The 12897-nt window shown below is 56.3% G+C and overlaps 1 protein-coding gene across 3 annotated transcripts in view; it reads right to left on the reverse strand.

Moving 5' to 3' along the window:
• The window catches only part of PDE9A (phosphodiesterase 9A), an 87169-nt gene extending 81885 nt beyond the window's left edge, over positions 1 to 5284 (reverse strand). For 2 of the 3 annotated variants that reach the window (XM_070407134.1, XM_070407131.1), the window contains exon 1: positions 5156 to 5284. In XM_070407134.1, the coding sequence (XP_070263235.1) occupies positions 5156 to 5224 (69 nt within the window). In that variant the 5' untranslated portion in view covers positions 5225 to 5284. The remainder of the gene's footprint in view (positions 1 to 5155) is intronic. The other variant, XM_070407132.1, reaches the window with a different exon arrangement.
• Between the last annotated feature and the right edge of the window lie 7613 nt (positions 5285 to 12897).

Here is a 12897-nt window from a genome sequence, read left to right on the forward strand (position 1 = left end):
CTGCCTTCAGTCCAAGAGGTAGGTCCCCATGTCATTATCTGTCAACCCTGGTGGCATTAGTGGGGTTCAAGCCTCCAGCCACCCCCTTCCTTGCCTCCAGGTGTTGGACGTGTCTGGTTTAACCGGCCTTCAGACCCTGGCACCTGGGAGGGAGGAGGGAGGAGGGAGGCAGCAGCTCCCTGGCTGCTCAGCGTCCTGGGCTGGACTTTGAAAACTGTTTTCCGGAAGTTCTTCACGGACAGCGCCTGCTGTGGCATCGCAGGCGGCTGGGCCGATTACTTCAATGGTTGATGGACTTGTTGAAAAAGAGACGGAAAATCATCACACTCATTGTTAGTTTTCACAGCCCAGCTCTGAAGCAGCTGGAGACAGAGGGGTCATCGGAAGCTGGGGTCGGGCTGGGAATCAACAGGGCCCCACTTCTGTTTTTCACTGGAAATCCAAACGGGAGTGGGGTCACCCCTTTCTGTGACCCCCCTTGGTCGCAATCAGCTTACGTTACCATTTCAGTATCTTCTTAAAGATAGTAAGTTATACACATCCAAAGGGAGATCAATGGGCTTTGCCGACGAAGGCCAAGGGGAGTGTACCTGGCAGGAAGGAGGGAGCAGACAGGTGCACAGAAGCCCAGAGAACTCTGCTGGGTCTGCCTGGCTCTGTGCAAATGAGCGAGGATCCTGCCATTCCCCGGGAAAAGGGTGCTCTGAGTGACGGGCCAAGCAGGAGCGCAGGTGTTAAAGGGAAAGGAAATTTCCACTGGGCAGCGCCAGGCGCCAGGACAGGCACATTCCAGCAGGGGAAGGGACTCTAGGTCCCACCGTGTGCGCACACTGGACAGGACTTGGGTCAGGTGTGCCCTTTGACCAGTGGGAGATGGGATGGCTCTAGAGACAGGTCAGCTGTGTTTGTGCCCAAGGCAAGAAACAAAGGCAGAGGAGCCTGGTGCAGGGCAGGGCCCGGCAGGGGCACAGGGAGGGACAGGCAGTAGGGAGCAGAATTCCTCAGGCCAGACCCCGAGACCGCCAGCAGGCAGGAGGGCCGCAGCCACAGAAGAGAACCAGACCTCCGGGAAGACGGTGGGTCAGGGCCCTGCAGTCCCACGGAGGCTGGCTTCTGGGGAATCCAGGCAGCATGATCTAGGGTCCCACGTGGCGAGAGGGCCGGGCTGGGTGAAAGACAAGCACTGTGAGAAGGCCGCACAGGCTGAGCACATGGGGTGCTTGGCTCCAGCCAGAAAGGAGAGCAGTCACAGGTGTGTGTGTGTGTGTGTGGGGGGGGGGGGGGGGCGGTTGTTATGAACTAGAAACTGTCTTCTTTTGACATTTTAACAACGTTTGAGCTCTGCTCTTCCCTTTCAGTTGTTCTCATTTGGTTCCTGTTTTAGAGTAGAAACAGCTTTGCAAGTGGCTGTTTGCTCATGAAGACCTGCGTGCCAGCTGCAGGTAAAGGCAGGGACAAGGACACAGCAGCGGAGTGGCTGACGGTGGTCCCGCTGAGAGCGTGATGAGGGGACTGTCCCCAGGGCGCTGCTAGGCCGGGGCAGTGCACACAGAGTGGTCCCGTTCTACAGGCCCGAGAGCTCTGGGACGGCCAGTCTTGCCCAGAGAATGTTCTCACCAAACCCAAGCCCATGGCCAGCCTGGGATCCCACCAACGACCCACTCGGCCCCCGGCCCCCTCCGGAAGGTCAGCAAACCGCCTGGAATGCCACAGGCAGGAGCCCCTCAGGCTGCCTATGCCGAGTGCATTGTCCCCTCATGCCCTGTGCATCCCAGGGAGCACTCCTTTCTCCACACCCGCAAGCCGGTGCCGAGGCAGGGCCCCCAGGCCAGAAGCTGAGGGAAGATACAAGCAAACCCTCTGGACAAAGATAAGGGGCACCCGCTCCCTGAGGGAAGTCCTCAGGGCAGGGGTCCCAGCTCTGCAGATGTGGGGACACAGCTCCAATCCCTCCTCCTTCACCTGGTGCCGGGAGGTGCCAGAGCCACCTGTGCTCCTTGGCAAGTGGGCGAGCAGGCGATGGGGACAGTGTGGAGGCGCTGCTGGCTGCGTGAGGCTGCACCCCCGATATTCAGCAGTCCCTGGGTCTTCCTAAGGTTGCTGGGTCCGAAAACGACCCCTTCCCCACAAAGCTGGGCCTCTCAGAGGAAAAAACTCTACTCACCAGGCCCACACGCGACTGGCACCATAGCCCTTCCCACCAGCCGGGTCCTGCCGTGTCCTTCTGTCTGTCACAGGACCCAGGTCCAATGCTTGGCACAGGACAGAGGGAGCCATTGCTCAGTGGGCTGAGTGTCATGAATGGCACATTCACCCTGGACCCCAGCACTCGGCACGTAGTAGCTGCTCAATAAACTCATCTGGCTAATTGACGAAGTGATTGACCTTGCCCTGTTTGGTTCTTCCAACAAGCAGCACTACCGTATACCCAAGTGACATCAAGAAACAGTGGCTTGGAGGCTAAGTGACTAATCCGGGGCCACGGCATGGAAGTGGAGAAGCTGAGCACCGGCCTCTCCTCAGACACTGGCCATCCACCCGAAGCTGTGCTGGAGCAGAGAACACCCGCGGGAGCCACTGCTGGGGAGAGCAGGGAACAGCCAGCAGTGGGATCACTCAGGGGACAGAGAACAGAAGGAATGTGGGAGCCAAAGGACAGATGACCAGACGGGGCAACACAATATATACTCGATGACGTCACACATGCCTTCTCTCCTCCCTCCACATCCTCCCTTTGGAAGCAACATGAGGTCTGTGCCCATGACCTTTCACAAACAGGACGGGATGGATAAAAAGGGAGACAGAACCTGACAGCATATGGGGAACTTCAGAATTAATCCCGTGTTTGGGACTTTAAGAAAACTCAGCCCTCAAAGCGTTGCAGAAAGAGCCCTGAGCAGAGAGAGACATTTGAAATCTGGACAGAGCTGCTGGCGTGGAGTTCAAGGCGGGGTGAAAGGTGACCAGTGTCCAGCATATGCTTGGAAACCCCAAGTGGTCTGGCTCTCAACCAGGCTACAAGTCCAGCCCGAGCCTCCAACAGTGACAACGGCAAGGGGGAGGCCACGGAGCAAGGTCGAGAATGAGTAACAGGCATGGCAGCGATGGCAGAGGTTTAAAGACCACGGCCCTCCTCACTGTGTCAGTTAAAGGACATTTACTGGGCAGAGAGCGCGCACAGCGCCATCATGTTCTGGCTGCGTCCCGGCTGTTTACAGGAGTTTGTTTACTTCTCCTGACCGTCGATAAAGCAGATGCTAACCCCCTTCACAGGCGGCAGGCGGCTCAGAGCAGCCTGGGGACTTGCTCCAGACCACAGAGGCGGTGGCGCCAGCACACATCAGCTCTGGCCCCTCCCAAGGCCACGGCCTCCCTCCTGAAGGCAGGTGCCCCAGGTGTCCCCAGCTGCCCGCAGCGCTGCTTTCCTGGAGGCCACCCCCACCTTGGGTGTGCCACCTGTTGGAAACCATCCTCCCACAATCAGAGCGAGTAGCCTGCCAGGCCAGGTGCTCGCCTCCTGACCTCTGGAACCTCTTCCGCTCTCACCCACTTCGTCAGGCTTCTCAGGAAGCTTTTGGGGAAGTTCTTGGGAAGCAGCTGTCACTTCTGAACTGGTGGAGGCCGTCTCATCTCACCTCTTTCGAAAGATAAAAACCGCTGATGTTTGCTACCTTTTATTTAGTGGGGCAGAAAAAGTGTGTGCTTGTATCTGTGTGTGCACGTTTGCCTGTTTGCATATGTGTGTATGCATGTGCTTTGGTGTATGTTTGCAGGTGGCATGTGCGCACGTGTGCACACGTTTTCACATGCATGTTTTCACGTGCATGTTGTATGTGGATGTGTGTGCACACTGGAGCAGGGGGCTATTCAGTGGAGGGCCATTTCTTCCTTTGGGGAGGCTGTTATGAATTCCTATGCAGTCACTGGGCACTTGGGTCTAGTCCTGTGTCTTCTTGTGACCACCTGCCCTTGAAGATGCTTCTGGTCCCCGCTGTCCGATTCTGTTAGAGTGGGCTATGGGGGGGGGATGGGAGGGGAGGAGGGGAGTCTGCACTTCTCATTTCACAGGGATCAAGCTGGGGGGTGGTGAGAGCGAGGTGGCTTGTTGGCAAGTCTATCAGCTGGTGGAAGTGCGTCTGAGAACCAGAGCCCTGAGCCCTGAGCCCTGGCAGGCACCTACTCTGCCCGGCTGGGCATTCCTCCTTGGTTTCCTGGTGGGGTGCTCCTGGAGAAGGGCAAGGTGAGATGATGTGCCGCTGAGGTTTGGGAAGATGGCCTCACGAGGGCATTTCCCTGGGGAGCGGAATCTAGGTGGGGCCAAGCAGCTCACTTATTGTTCCTCTCTGCCAATCAGAAGCAGGGGCCAGGGCTCTCTGGACCCCTGCCAGGGCTTAGAAGAGGAGGGGCCACCAGAATGGTCGGCTCTGGATGCCTCTCCTCTGGGACTCAGTTGGTTAGGGACACCCCGTCTGGAGGGCTTCCTCTCTCCGGAGGACGGCAGCTGGGCAGCAGAGCTGGTCCAGCGCCCACCCAGTCTCTCTGCGGGCCCGGGAGATAGGGCAGCCCCTGTCACCCCCTCTGCTGTCACAGACCCCGAGGGAAATGGGGACAGGGACACAGACAAGAGGCTAGGGGCAGCCCCTGCTTCCCCGCGCCCCGCCCCCCACCTGCTCCCACCCGCCAGGAAGCCGCGCGGTCCCCAGCGGGCGGCTCGCACCGGCATCCTCCGTGCATGGGACCGTCCGCAGGTCTGCCCACCCGCTCCGCTCCCCTCCGCCGGCTCGGGTTGTTCCATCAGAAATGAAGTGCGTTAATGCACAGCCTCTCAGAACCTACAAACTCAGCCTAAGCAGATTTGTTACAAAGAAAGCTCTGCCCATGAAATGGAAAAAATGCCGCGGGTCGTCCCCTCCCACGGGGATCCAGTTCGTGGGGAAACCTGACCGAAGACCCTGCTGCCCCCGCCAAAGTTGTCGGCGACCACAGCCCGGACCCCTGGACGCTCGGACGCTCGGACGCAGGTCCCCCACCCGCCGCTGGCGCCGCGACCCCCGGGCTGTCACCCGGGCAGGGGCCGCCGTGGGGGGCGGGCAGGGTCGGGGGTCGCGCGCCGGGAGGTGCCCCGCGGCCGCGTGGGGAGGCGGTGGGGAACTACCTTCTGAATGCGCCCGTCGATGTCCAAGTAGATGGCCTTGGGCCGGTAGCTGGAGGAGCCGGAGCCCATCTTGCGCCCGCGGCTGCACTTGGACTTTTTACTGTACTTTCTCGACGCCAGCGCCGCGGGGAGGGCGGGGAGTGGGAGGGAGGAGGGGGCGGGCGGCGGAGGGCGCGGGGACCAGCCAACCAGAGCGCGGCCGCGCGCCCGGCCGCTCCGTCGCCGCCTCCGCCGGCTCGCGCGTCCTGGCTCGTGCTCCGCCCCTCGGCCTCCGCCTCCCTCCTGCCTCCTGCCTCCTCCCTCCGCTCTCCTTCTCCCTCTTCCTATCTTCCTCCTCTTCCTCCCTCCGCCTCCCCTCCCCCTCCCCTCCGCCTCCTTCCCTCTCTCCCCCCTCCCTCCCCCTTTCTCCCTTTCTCCTTCTTCCTCTCCCTTGTGTGCGCTCCCTCTCCTTCCTTCCCACCTGAAGGCACACTCTCCTCTTCTTCCGTTGGACTCCAGCCACCTCGGGGACAGGGCCAAACGGGCAGCCTATCTCCATGTGCCCTCTGGACCAGTGCCCGTAGCTAGCGACCCCCTCTGGCTGCTGCAGGGCTGGCCACCTCCTCAGGCTGACAGCGGCGCACAGCGACCTCTCCAGGTGGACAGGCAATCCTCAGCCAGCACCTGGCTGGCACCGGGCCCTAAGCCGTTTGTGGTCATGACCCAAACCCAAGCACCACCTAGCACTCGGGAGATGGCCCTCGGCTCCCCTTTCCCTGTTCATTCAGTTCGAATAGGAAGTGAGAAGAATTCTTCTCGTTCAGGCACAACCTTCCCCTGAGTTTTCTGTACGTTCTTGGAGGTGACCCCCTCTTCTACCTGCCCCCGGAGCTGAAATGGTAATTTTATTTTCTGCCCTTAATGTAGCCAAAGCAAGGGTTACCCTGCCACCGGCTATTTGCTGGTTTAAGCCCTTTTCCAACCCCCGCACCCCACACCCCTCGCCCATTAACTGTCCCAGGGCGTGTGGAGCAAGCAGGAGGGGGAAGGAGGGACTTCCGGCAGATGTGACCTGCGGATCCCATGCGACTGCCTCTGCGGCTCCCCAGTTCTCAAGGCTCCCCCAGTGGGCATGAGCTGCCGGCGGGGCCAAGTGGTCTCAGTGCCTGTGGCTTCGGGAAGGGGGTGTCCACCCAGCTGGAGAGTGAGGGCCTTACTGTTCCCTTCTGAGTGAGTCCCCAGCCCCGGCCTCCATCTGTTGGATGTCTGGGCTTTGCTGACGGAGAGTGTGCCTGGTGCACACAGGGGACTCTCCCTCCAGGCCTGCTCAAGCTAGGCTGACCACAGCCACGGTCACTGCCTCGCCCTTCCCTGCCACCGGGCCCAGCTGGAGCACAGTCCCTGGGAGACTTCTGGTCCAGGGCTGCCTGCGGCATGGGCCGGGCCGGAGCCCTGGGGATGGCGGGGTCATCATCTTTGGGTGAACCGTCTTCCTCGGCCTTTGGACAGACAGTCCAGGATGTGTCACTCTGTGAGGGTCTCAAGGAATGGCAAAGGCCTTGCCCTCGACTCCAGTGCAGTGAGGGGACCGGTCAGAGCCGGGCACCACGTGACTTGCTTTATAAATGAGATGGGGGGCAGCCAGGAGGCCTTTGAAGTGTGTGTGTGTGTGTGTGGGGGGGGTGATGACAGTTAGTCACTTGACTCACAATTGTGATAATGTGTCTCCTAAACCCTGGAGAGATAACTATGATTACATTGAACTCTGTTGTTGAATGTTCTGATGCTATTTGGACGGATCTAGCCACTCGTTTGTGGGGCTGGTGTGCTGCCTGGCGTGGAAATCTCACCGCCAGACAGATGGCTCATTCATGAGCTTGGTGCCTATTTATTTGCCACGTGTTTTTGTCATCTGACCCTCTCAAGTCACCTCCTTCTAGCGGGTGGGGCTGCTGCCCGCTGACTGGAGGGTGCGGGTCTGTGACTGTGCACGTGCCGCCCGGTGGGACAGGCCTCTCACCGCCTGGCTGATTCTATACTCAGAACGATAATCGCTCCCCTAAGTATCTGACTGATTAGACTGCTGTACGGATAGTCAATCAATGACATGGCAGTCCTGGCCCCGACCCGTCCCCGATGGAGCAGCAGTGACTCTTACAGCCACCACGCTGCCCTTAACCATGTGCTGGTGCAGGGCGCTCACTGGGCAAGAACACAGAAACCAAACCCCCGGCCTGGAGGAGCCAGCGTGTCCTGGGAGATGGACAGATGGGCTAAGTTAATATGACATGTAGCCGGTTGGATAATAATTAGTACAAAGGAGAAGAGTCATGCAGAGAAGGGGCTACAGAATGTGGAGTGTGGGAGCAAGGAGAGGTGTAGGTGGGAGGAAAGAACCTTCTAGCAAAGGGCGCAGCCTCATGCCAAGGTTCCTCCTGCAGGAGGCTAGTGTGGCTGGAGGGGAGGAGGGAGAAGTGGAGGGACTGTATTGGGGTGTGAGGTCAGAGAGGTGGCAGAGTGGCAGGCCCCAAGGGGAGCCATAGAAGGGACTTAGCTCTACCGCCCCGCGCCCCCGCCCCCCCCCCCACCCTCCCCCATCTGATGCAGTTCACGCAGGAAGTTAAGCAGGGGCAGAGGGGCCTACTCGTGCTCTAACAGGGCGTCCCGCTCTGGGCCGAGAATGCACTGGAGGCGGAAGGACTACAGCGGGAAAGTGGTGGGATCCTACATCCAGTTTGGAGCCTGTTGGAGCCTTTCGTTTCTGCTCATTTGTTAGGTTGATGCGATTCTGCTTTTTGCTCTCCTTCCCTTTCACAAAATGTGGTTCTGCCGAAATTGATGCTCCTTCATCCTGCATGGGCCGGGGGGCAGGTTCCAGGAGCCAGCCCTTGGGTGCCCATGACATTAGCCGGAAGATGCCCCTTGTGTCCTTGACTTGCATTCCGGATCCTGGCTTGTCCACCAGGAATACAGCCCATGTAAGGTCCCAGAATCTCGAGATAAAAACGAATAAATGAATAAACCGCAGGTGTCTGCCATGGGCCGGGGGCAGGAGGAGGAGCCTGGGGAGCAGGAGGCCTGTGGGTCTCTCTGGACCCCATGACCCTGTCTGCAGAATCCTGGAGAAGTTGGGGAGGGGGGTGTGAGCTAGCCCTGGGGAAGCTCCAGGGAGGGACTCGGGGACCTGGGTGTGAGATCCCGCCCACCTGAGTCTCACAGGGAGGGGGTGTAGGTGCAGGACCTCCTGGAGCTGCAGACACGAGGCTCCTGAGAGGCAGCGCTGGGTCCGGCCTCCTCACCCACCCCGTATGGGCAGCAGTTTCTTCCGGTACCGTCCTGCCTGCACACAGGAGCTTATTCTTTACTTGTCGTAAAGCCTGCACCAAAGGAGAATGTCAGAGCGAGGCGTGATGAGAGCCACACTGATGATCAGAGGCGCCGAACTGAGACCGTGCGCGAGCAGCTGGGCTTTGGTCCCCCAGTCCCACTCCAACTTGTCAACCTCGGCAAGAAGGAGCACAGCCGTGATGAGGAGGAGAAGGAGGGTCTGCCAAGTCCCTGCAGAGTGGGCAGTGCCCCCAAGGATGCGGACACAGGGAAGGAGGTGGGAGCACCGAGGAAAAGGCTGGAGGGTGAATCCCACAGCGGAAGGAGGCGTCTGCCTGTAGCAGCTCCTGCATCTGCTCCCAGCGGCGCCCCTGGACCGGGGAAGTGGGTCAGCAGGCTGCTGCTGACTCAGCCCTGAAGGCACCCTCCTCCTGTTCTCTCTTGGGTCTAACTGGCATTTAAAAAAATGACTATTCTGAAAAGAATCCAACTGCTTCCTACACCAACTCTTCTGAGCCAGGGATGGGCTGGGGGGACAAAATGAATTTGTCAGACCAGGAAAACATACTGGTGCCCACTACATACAAGTCCCAGAGCAGGCCTTGTTAAAGGGTCGGGCGCCCTAGAGCAGTGATGGCGAACCTTTTGAGTTCGGCGTGTCAGCATTTTGAAAAACCCTAACTTAACTCTGGTGCCGTGTCACATATAGACATTTTTTGATATTTGCAACCATAGTAAAACAAAGACTTATATTTTTGATATTTATTTTATATATTTAAATGCCATTTAACGAAGAAAAATCAACCAAAAAAATGAGTTCGCGTGTCAGCTCTGACACGCGTGTCATAGGTTCGCCATCACTGCCCTAGACTCTGGAGCCAGGGAGAAGATTAAAATGATAAACTGGTGCTCTTCCCGTCTGCGGCCATCGTAGAGCGCCAGCGGTTGAAATGAAGTTCCATCCCTCTGTGACTCCCCACCGAAGCAGAACCGTAAGAGGCACTTCAGTGCACCTTCCCACACTCGCAGGAAGGTTATGTCTTCTCTTTCCATGGAGCTGAGACAGAAGTGCAGTGTTCGATCCATGCCCGTCCGAGAGGATGATGACATTCAGGTTGTGCGAGGACATTCCAGAGGGCAGCAGATTGCCAGAGTCGTCCAGGTTTACAGGAAGAAATATGTCATCACACTGAACCAGGCCAGCGTGAAAAGGCTAATGGCACAGCTGTTCATGTGGGCGTTCCCCCCAGCACTGTGGTTATCACGAAAGCTGGACAAAGACCTTGAACGTAAAGCCAGATCTCGCCAAGGAGGAAAGGAAAAGGGAAAATACAAGGGAGAAACAGTTGAGAAGATGCAGGAATAAAGTAATCTTAATGCAACTTTCCTTAAAAACTTAAAATGAAAAAAACAATTACAAACTGGTCAGCGATAAGGCACTTTCCATTCTGAAGGCCTGACCATTGGCCTCTTGGCAGAATCAGACTTTTGTACGTCTGTTGGGAACTCAGCAACATCCGTGACCTGCTCTGACGCTCTGGGAAAGCCAGGCAGGGTGCACCGGGAGTTCGAGAAAGGGCCTGTGCCCTTGACCGTCTGCCCCAAGCTTTGGCACGAAGGGAGGACACACTTGCACAGAAATGACCATGGCAGCGTCTGTTTTAGCAGCATTTGATTTATACACACTTCTTTCTCTCTATGGGCTTGGTAATTACAAAATTATTACTAGTTGTAAATTTTTCAAACAATATAGTAGCAAGTCAAAGTCCCATCTGGGTGGGAAGACAGGGATCCGCCCCCTTCGTACTTGTCCCGTGGGTCTTTGACCTGCAGGCTCTCTTATCTTAGATAAGATGCACGGTGTGATGGATGGGCGTTGCCATTCCCCAACAGTTTTTGGTTGTAAACAGGGTAAAAAACCAGCCCAGGTATATCCTTTGGTAGTTGTGCTGCTGTTCTGTAGAACGGATTCTTAGAAGTAGGATTTCTGGATCACGGTGTATGCCTATTTCAATTTTTTATGTTGCCGAGTTGCCCTCCATAATGGTAAGTGGTCTGAGCACCCCATTCCAATGTGTGTATTCACGTGTGGGTTTCCTACACCAACGAGCAATTCTCTGACGCCGGCTGGTGTCCTGTAATTCATCTACCTGGACAGGCTGTCAGACCCCACGGTTAAGGGCTCAGTCCCACAGACTGCTCTCCCACTTCAGATGCCGATTGCACGTCCAGGGTGTCGCCCGTGTTTCTGATTGACCGCTATAGATCGGAGGTTCTCGATGAACGTGCTAGAGCAGCTCTCAGGACTCAGAGAAACACGCTCCTTATCAGATCACCGGTTTAGTGTAAGAGGGGGAAACTCAGGAACTGGCAGCCAGATGGGACGCACAGGGCAGGTGTGGGAAAGGCCCTCTCCGAGCGTCCTGCTCTCCGATGTCCGTGTGCCCAAGCCTGGCAGCTCTCTGAACCCCATCCTCTGAGTGTTTATGGAGGCTCCACTACATAGACAGGATTGATTAATCATTGGCGGTTGGTGATTGATGCCACCTCTTCCCTCCCCATTGATCAGGGCGGTGAGGTTGAAAATTCCAGTCCTCTAATCATCTGCTTGGTTCCCCTGGAAACTTGCCCCCACCCTTCGGCTACCTAGGTGCTGTCTAAAAGTCACCTCATTAACAGAATCTCAGGTGAAAATCAGGACACCTTTACTGCTGTTATCACTTAGGGAATTCCACGGGTTTTAGCAGCTCTGTGCCAGAAACAGGGACGAAGAGCAACGACATATTTCTTACTAGAAATCACAATATGGCACCGGGTTATACCAGCTTATGCACCCACCGTCCCCAAACCAGGGTGCCCTTCCAGCACACTGTCAATACAATAAGACTTAACCTGGCTGCCTGTTTCTATCTAATAAAAAGGAAATGTTTTGTCTTAACTTGCATTTCTCTATAAATGAGAGGAGACACCCCCTGGCTTGTGGCCATTTGGGTTTCTTCAGTGAATTCATATTCTTTGCCCTTTATCCTATTTTTAAAATCTTTTTATTATTGATTTAAACTGGCTGTTTCTATACAAAGGTTAGTAACCCTTTGGCTGCCATATATTTACAAATATTTTCTCCCAGTCGGTGGCTGATCTTTTCCATGTCTTTTTTTTTTTTTTTTAAATATATTTTATTGATTTCTTACAGAGAGGAAGGGAGAGAGATAGAGAGCCAGAAACATCGATGAGAGAGAAATATCGATCAGCCGCCTCCTGCACACCTCCCACTGGGGACGTGCCTGCAACCAAGGTACATGCCCTTGACCGGAATCGAACCCGGGACCCTTCAGTCCGCAGGCCGACGCTCTATCCACTGAGCCAAACCGGTTTCGGCTCCATGTCTTTTTTTTAAAAAAAATCTTTTATTGTTGAAAGTATTACATATGTTCATCTTTTTAAACTGAATTCATGGTATTTGCAAAACGTGGCTTGACATGTTTCCATAATCAAAACTCTACCACGTTTCCTGTAAGCATTCTGGATTGCTTGTCCGCTTAGAAAGGAGATAGCATTTAATACAGAAAAATTAAGAAAGAAAGAAAAAGTGACCCACATTTTCAAAGATTGGGACATTTGCTGCTGAAAGGAAATTCAAGGTTGATAATTATGACGAGTGTCTAGAGGCCAAGAAAATTCTGGTAACTTCAGTGACAAGGTAAAATCCACAGAAGCATCTAGGCCAGTGGTCGGCAAACTGCAGCTCGCGAGCCACATGCGGCTCTTTGGCCCCTTGAGTGTGGCTCTTCCACAAAACACCACGTGCGGGCGCGCACACACAGTGTGATTGAAACTTCGTGGCCCATGCGCAGAAGTCGGTATTTTGTGGAAGAGCCACACTCAAGGGGCCAAAGAGCCGCATGTGGCTCACGAGCCTCAGTTTGCCCACCGTTGCATTAGGGTATTACTTCAGGACTCTATCTTCCCTGACCCCCCAGCTCCCTGCATTGGGGTGGGGAGCTCCTCCTCCCTGTCTGGAGACCCGCACGCCTCCGTGGTCCCTGCCGTGGCCCCGGACGATGCCCGTCCTCCCTGAGCCTCAGACTCCTCGTTGATGGAATGGGGGTGACAACTGCCGGTGCTGAAGGTGAGTGGGGAGCCTGGGATAATGTGTGACCACCCATAAGCCCTGGCGCGCAGTGGGAGCGCGGTTGATTCTGCTGGGCACGGCGACATTGCTACAGCACTCACCCCGGCCTTGTCACTACCCCCCTCCCGCTAAATGATGACCCTGTGGGGGAGACTGGGTCAGGGGTCTTCACGACAGGCCCAGGCCTCCAGCGGCGTGGCCGTCACGCTCCACCAGTGAGTGCCTTTGTGTGATGCAGCAGCCGTTGGTCCTCTTACAAAGCTCTTGGCCTGTGTTGAAAGTTTGACCTTGGCTTAATTAGCAT

The sequence above is a fragment of the Myotis yumanensis genome, unplaced genomic scaffold (genome assembly GCF_028538775.1).
Source record: "Myotis yumanensis isolate MYYU_CA2020_CCGP unplaced genomic scaffold, mMyoYum1.0.hap1 SCAF_2, whole genome shotgun sequence".
Lineage (NCBI taxonomy): Eukaryota > Metazoa > Chordata > Mammalia > Chiroptera > Vespertilionidae > Myotis > Myotis yumanensis.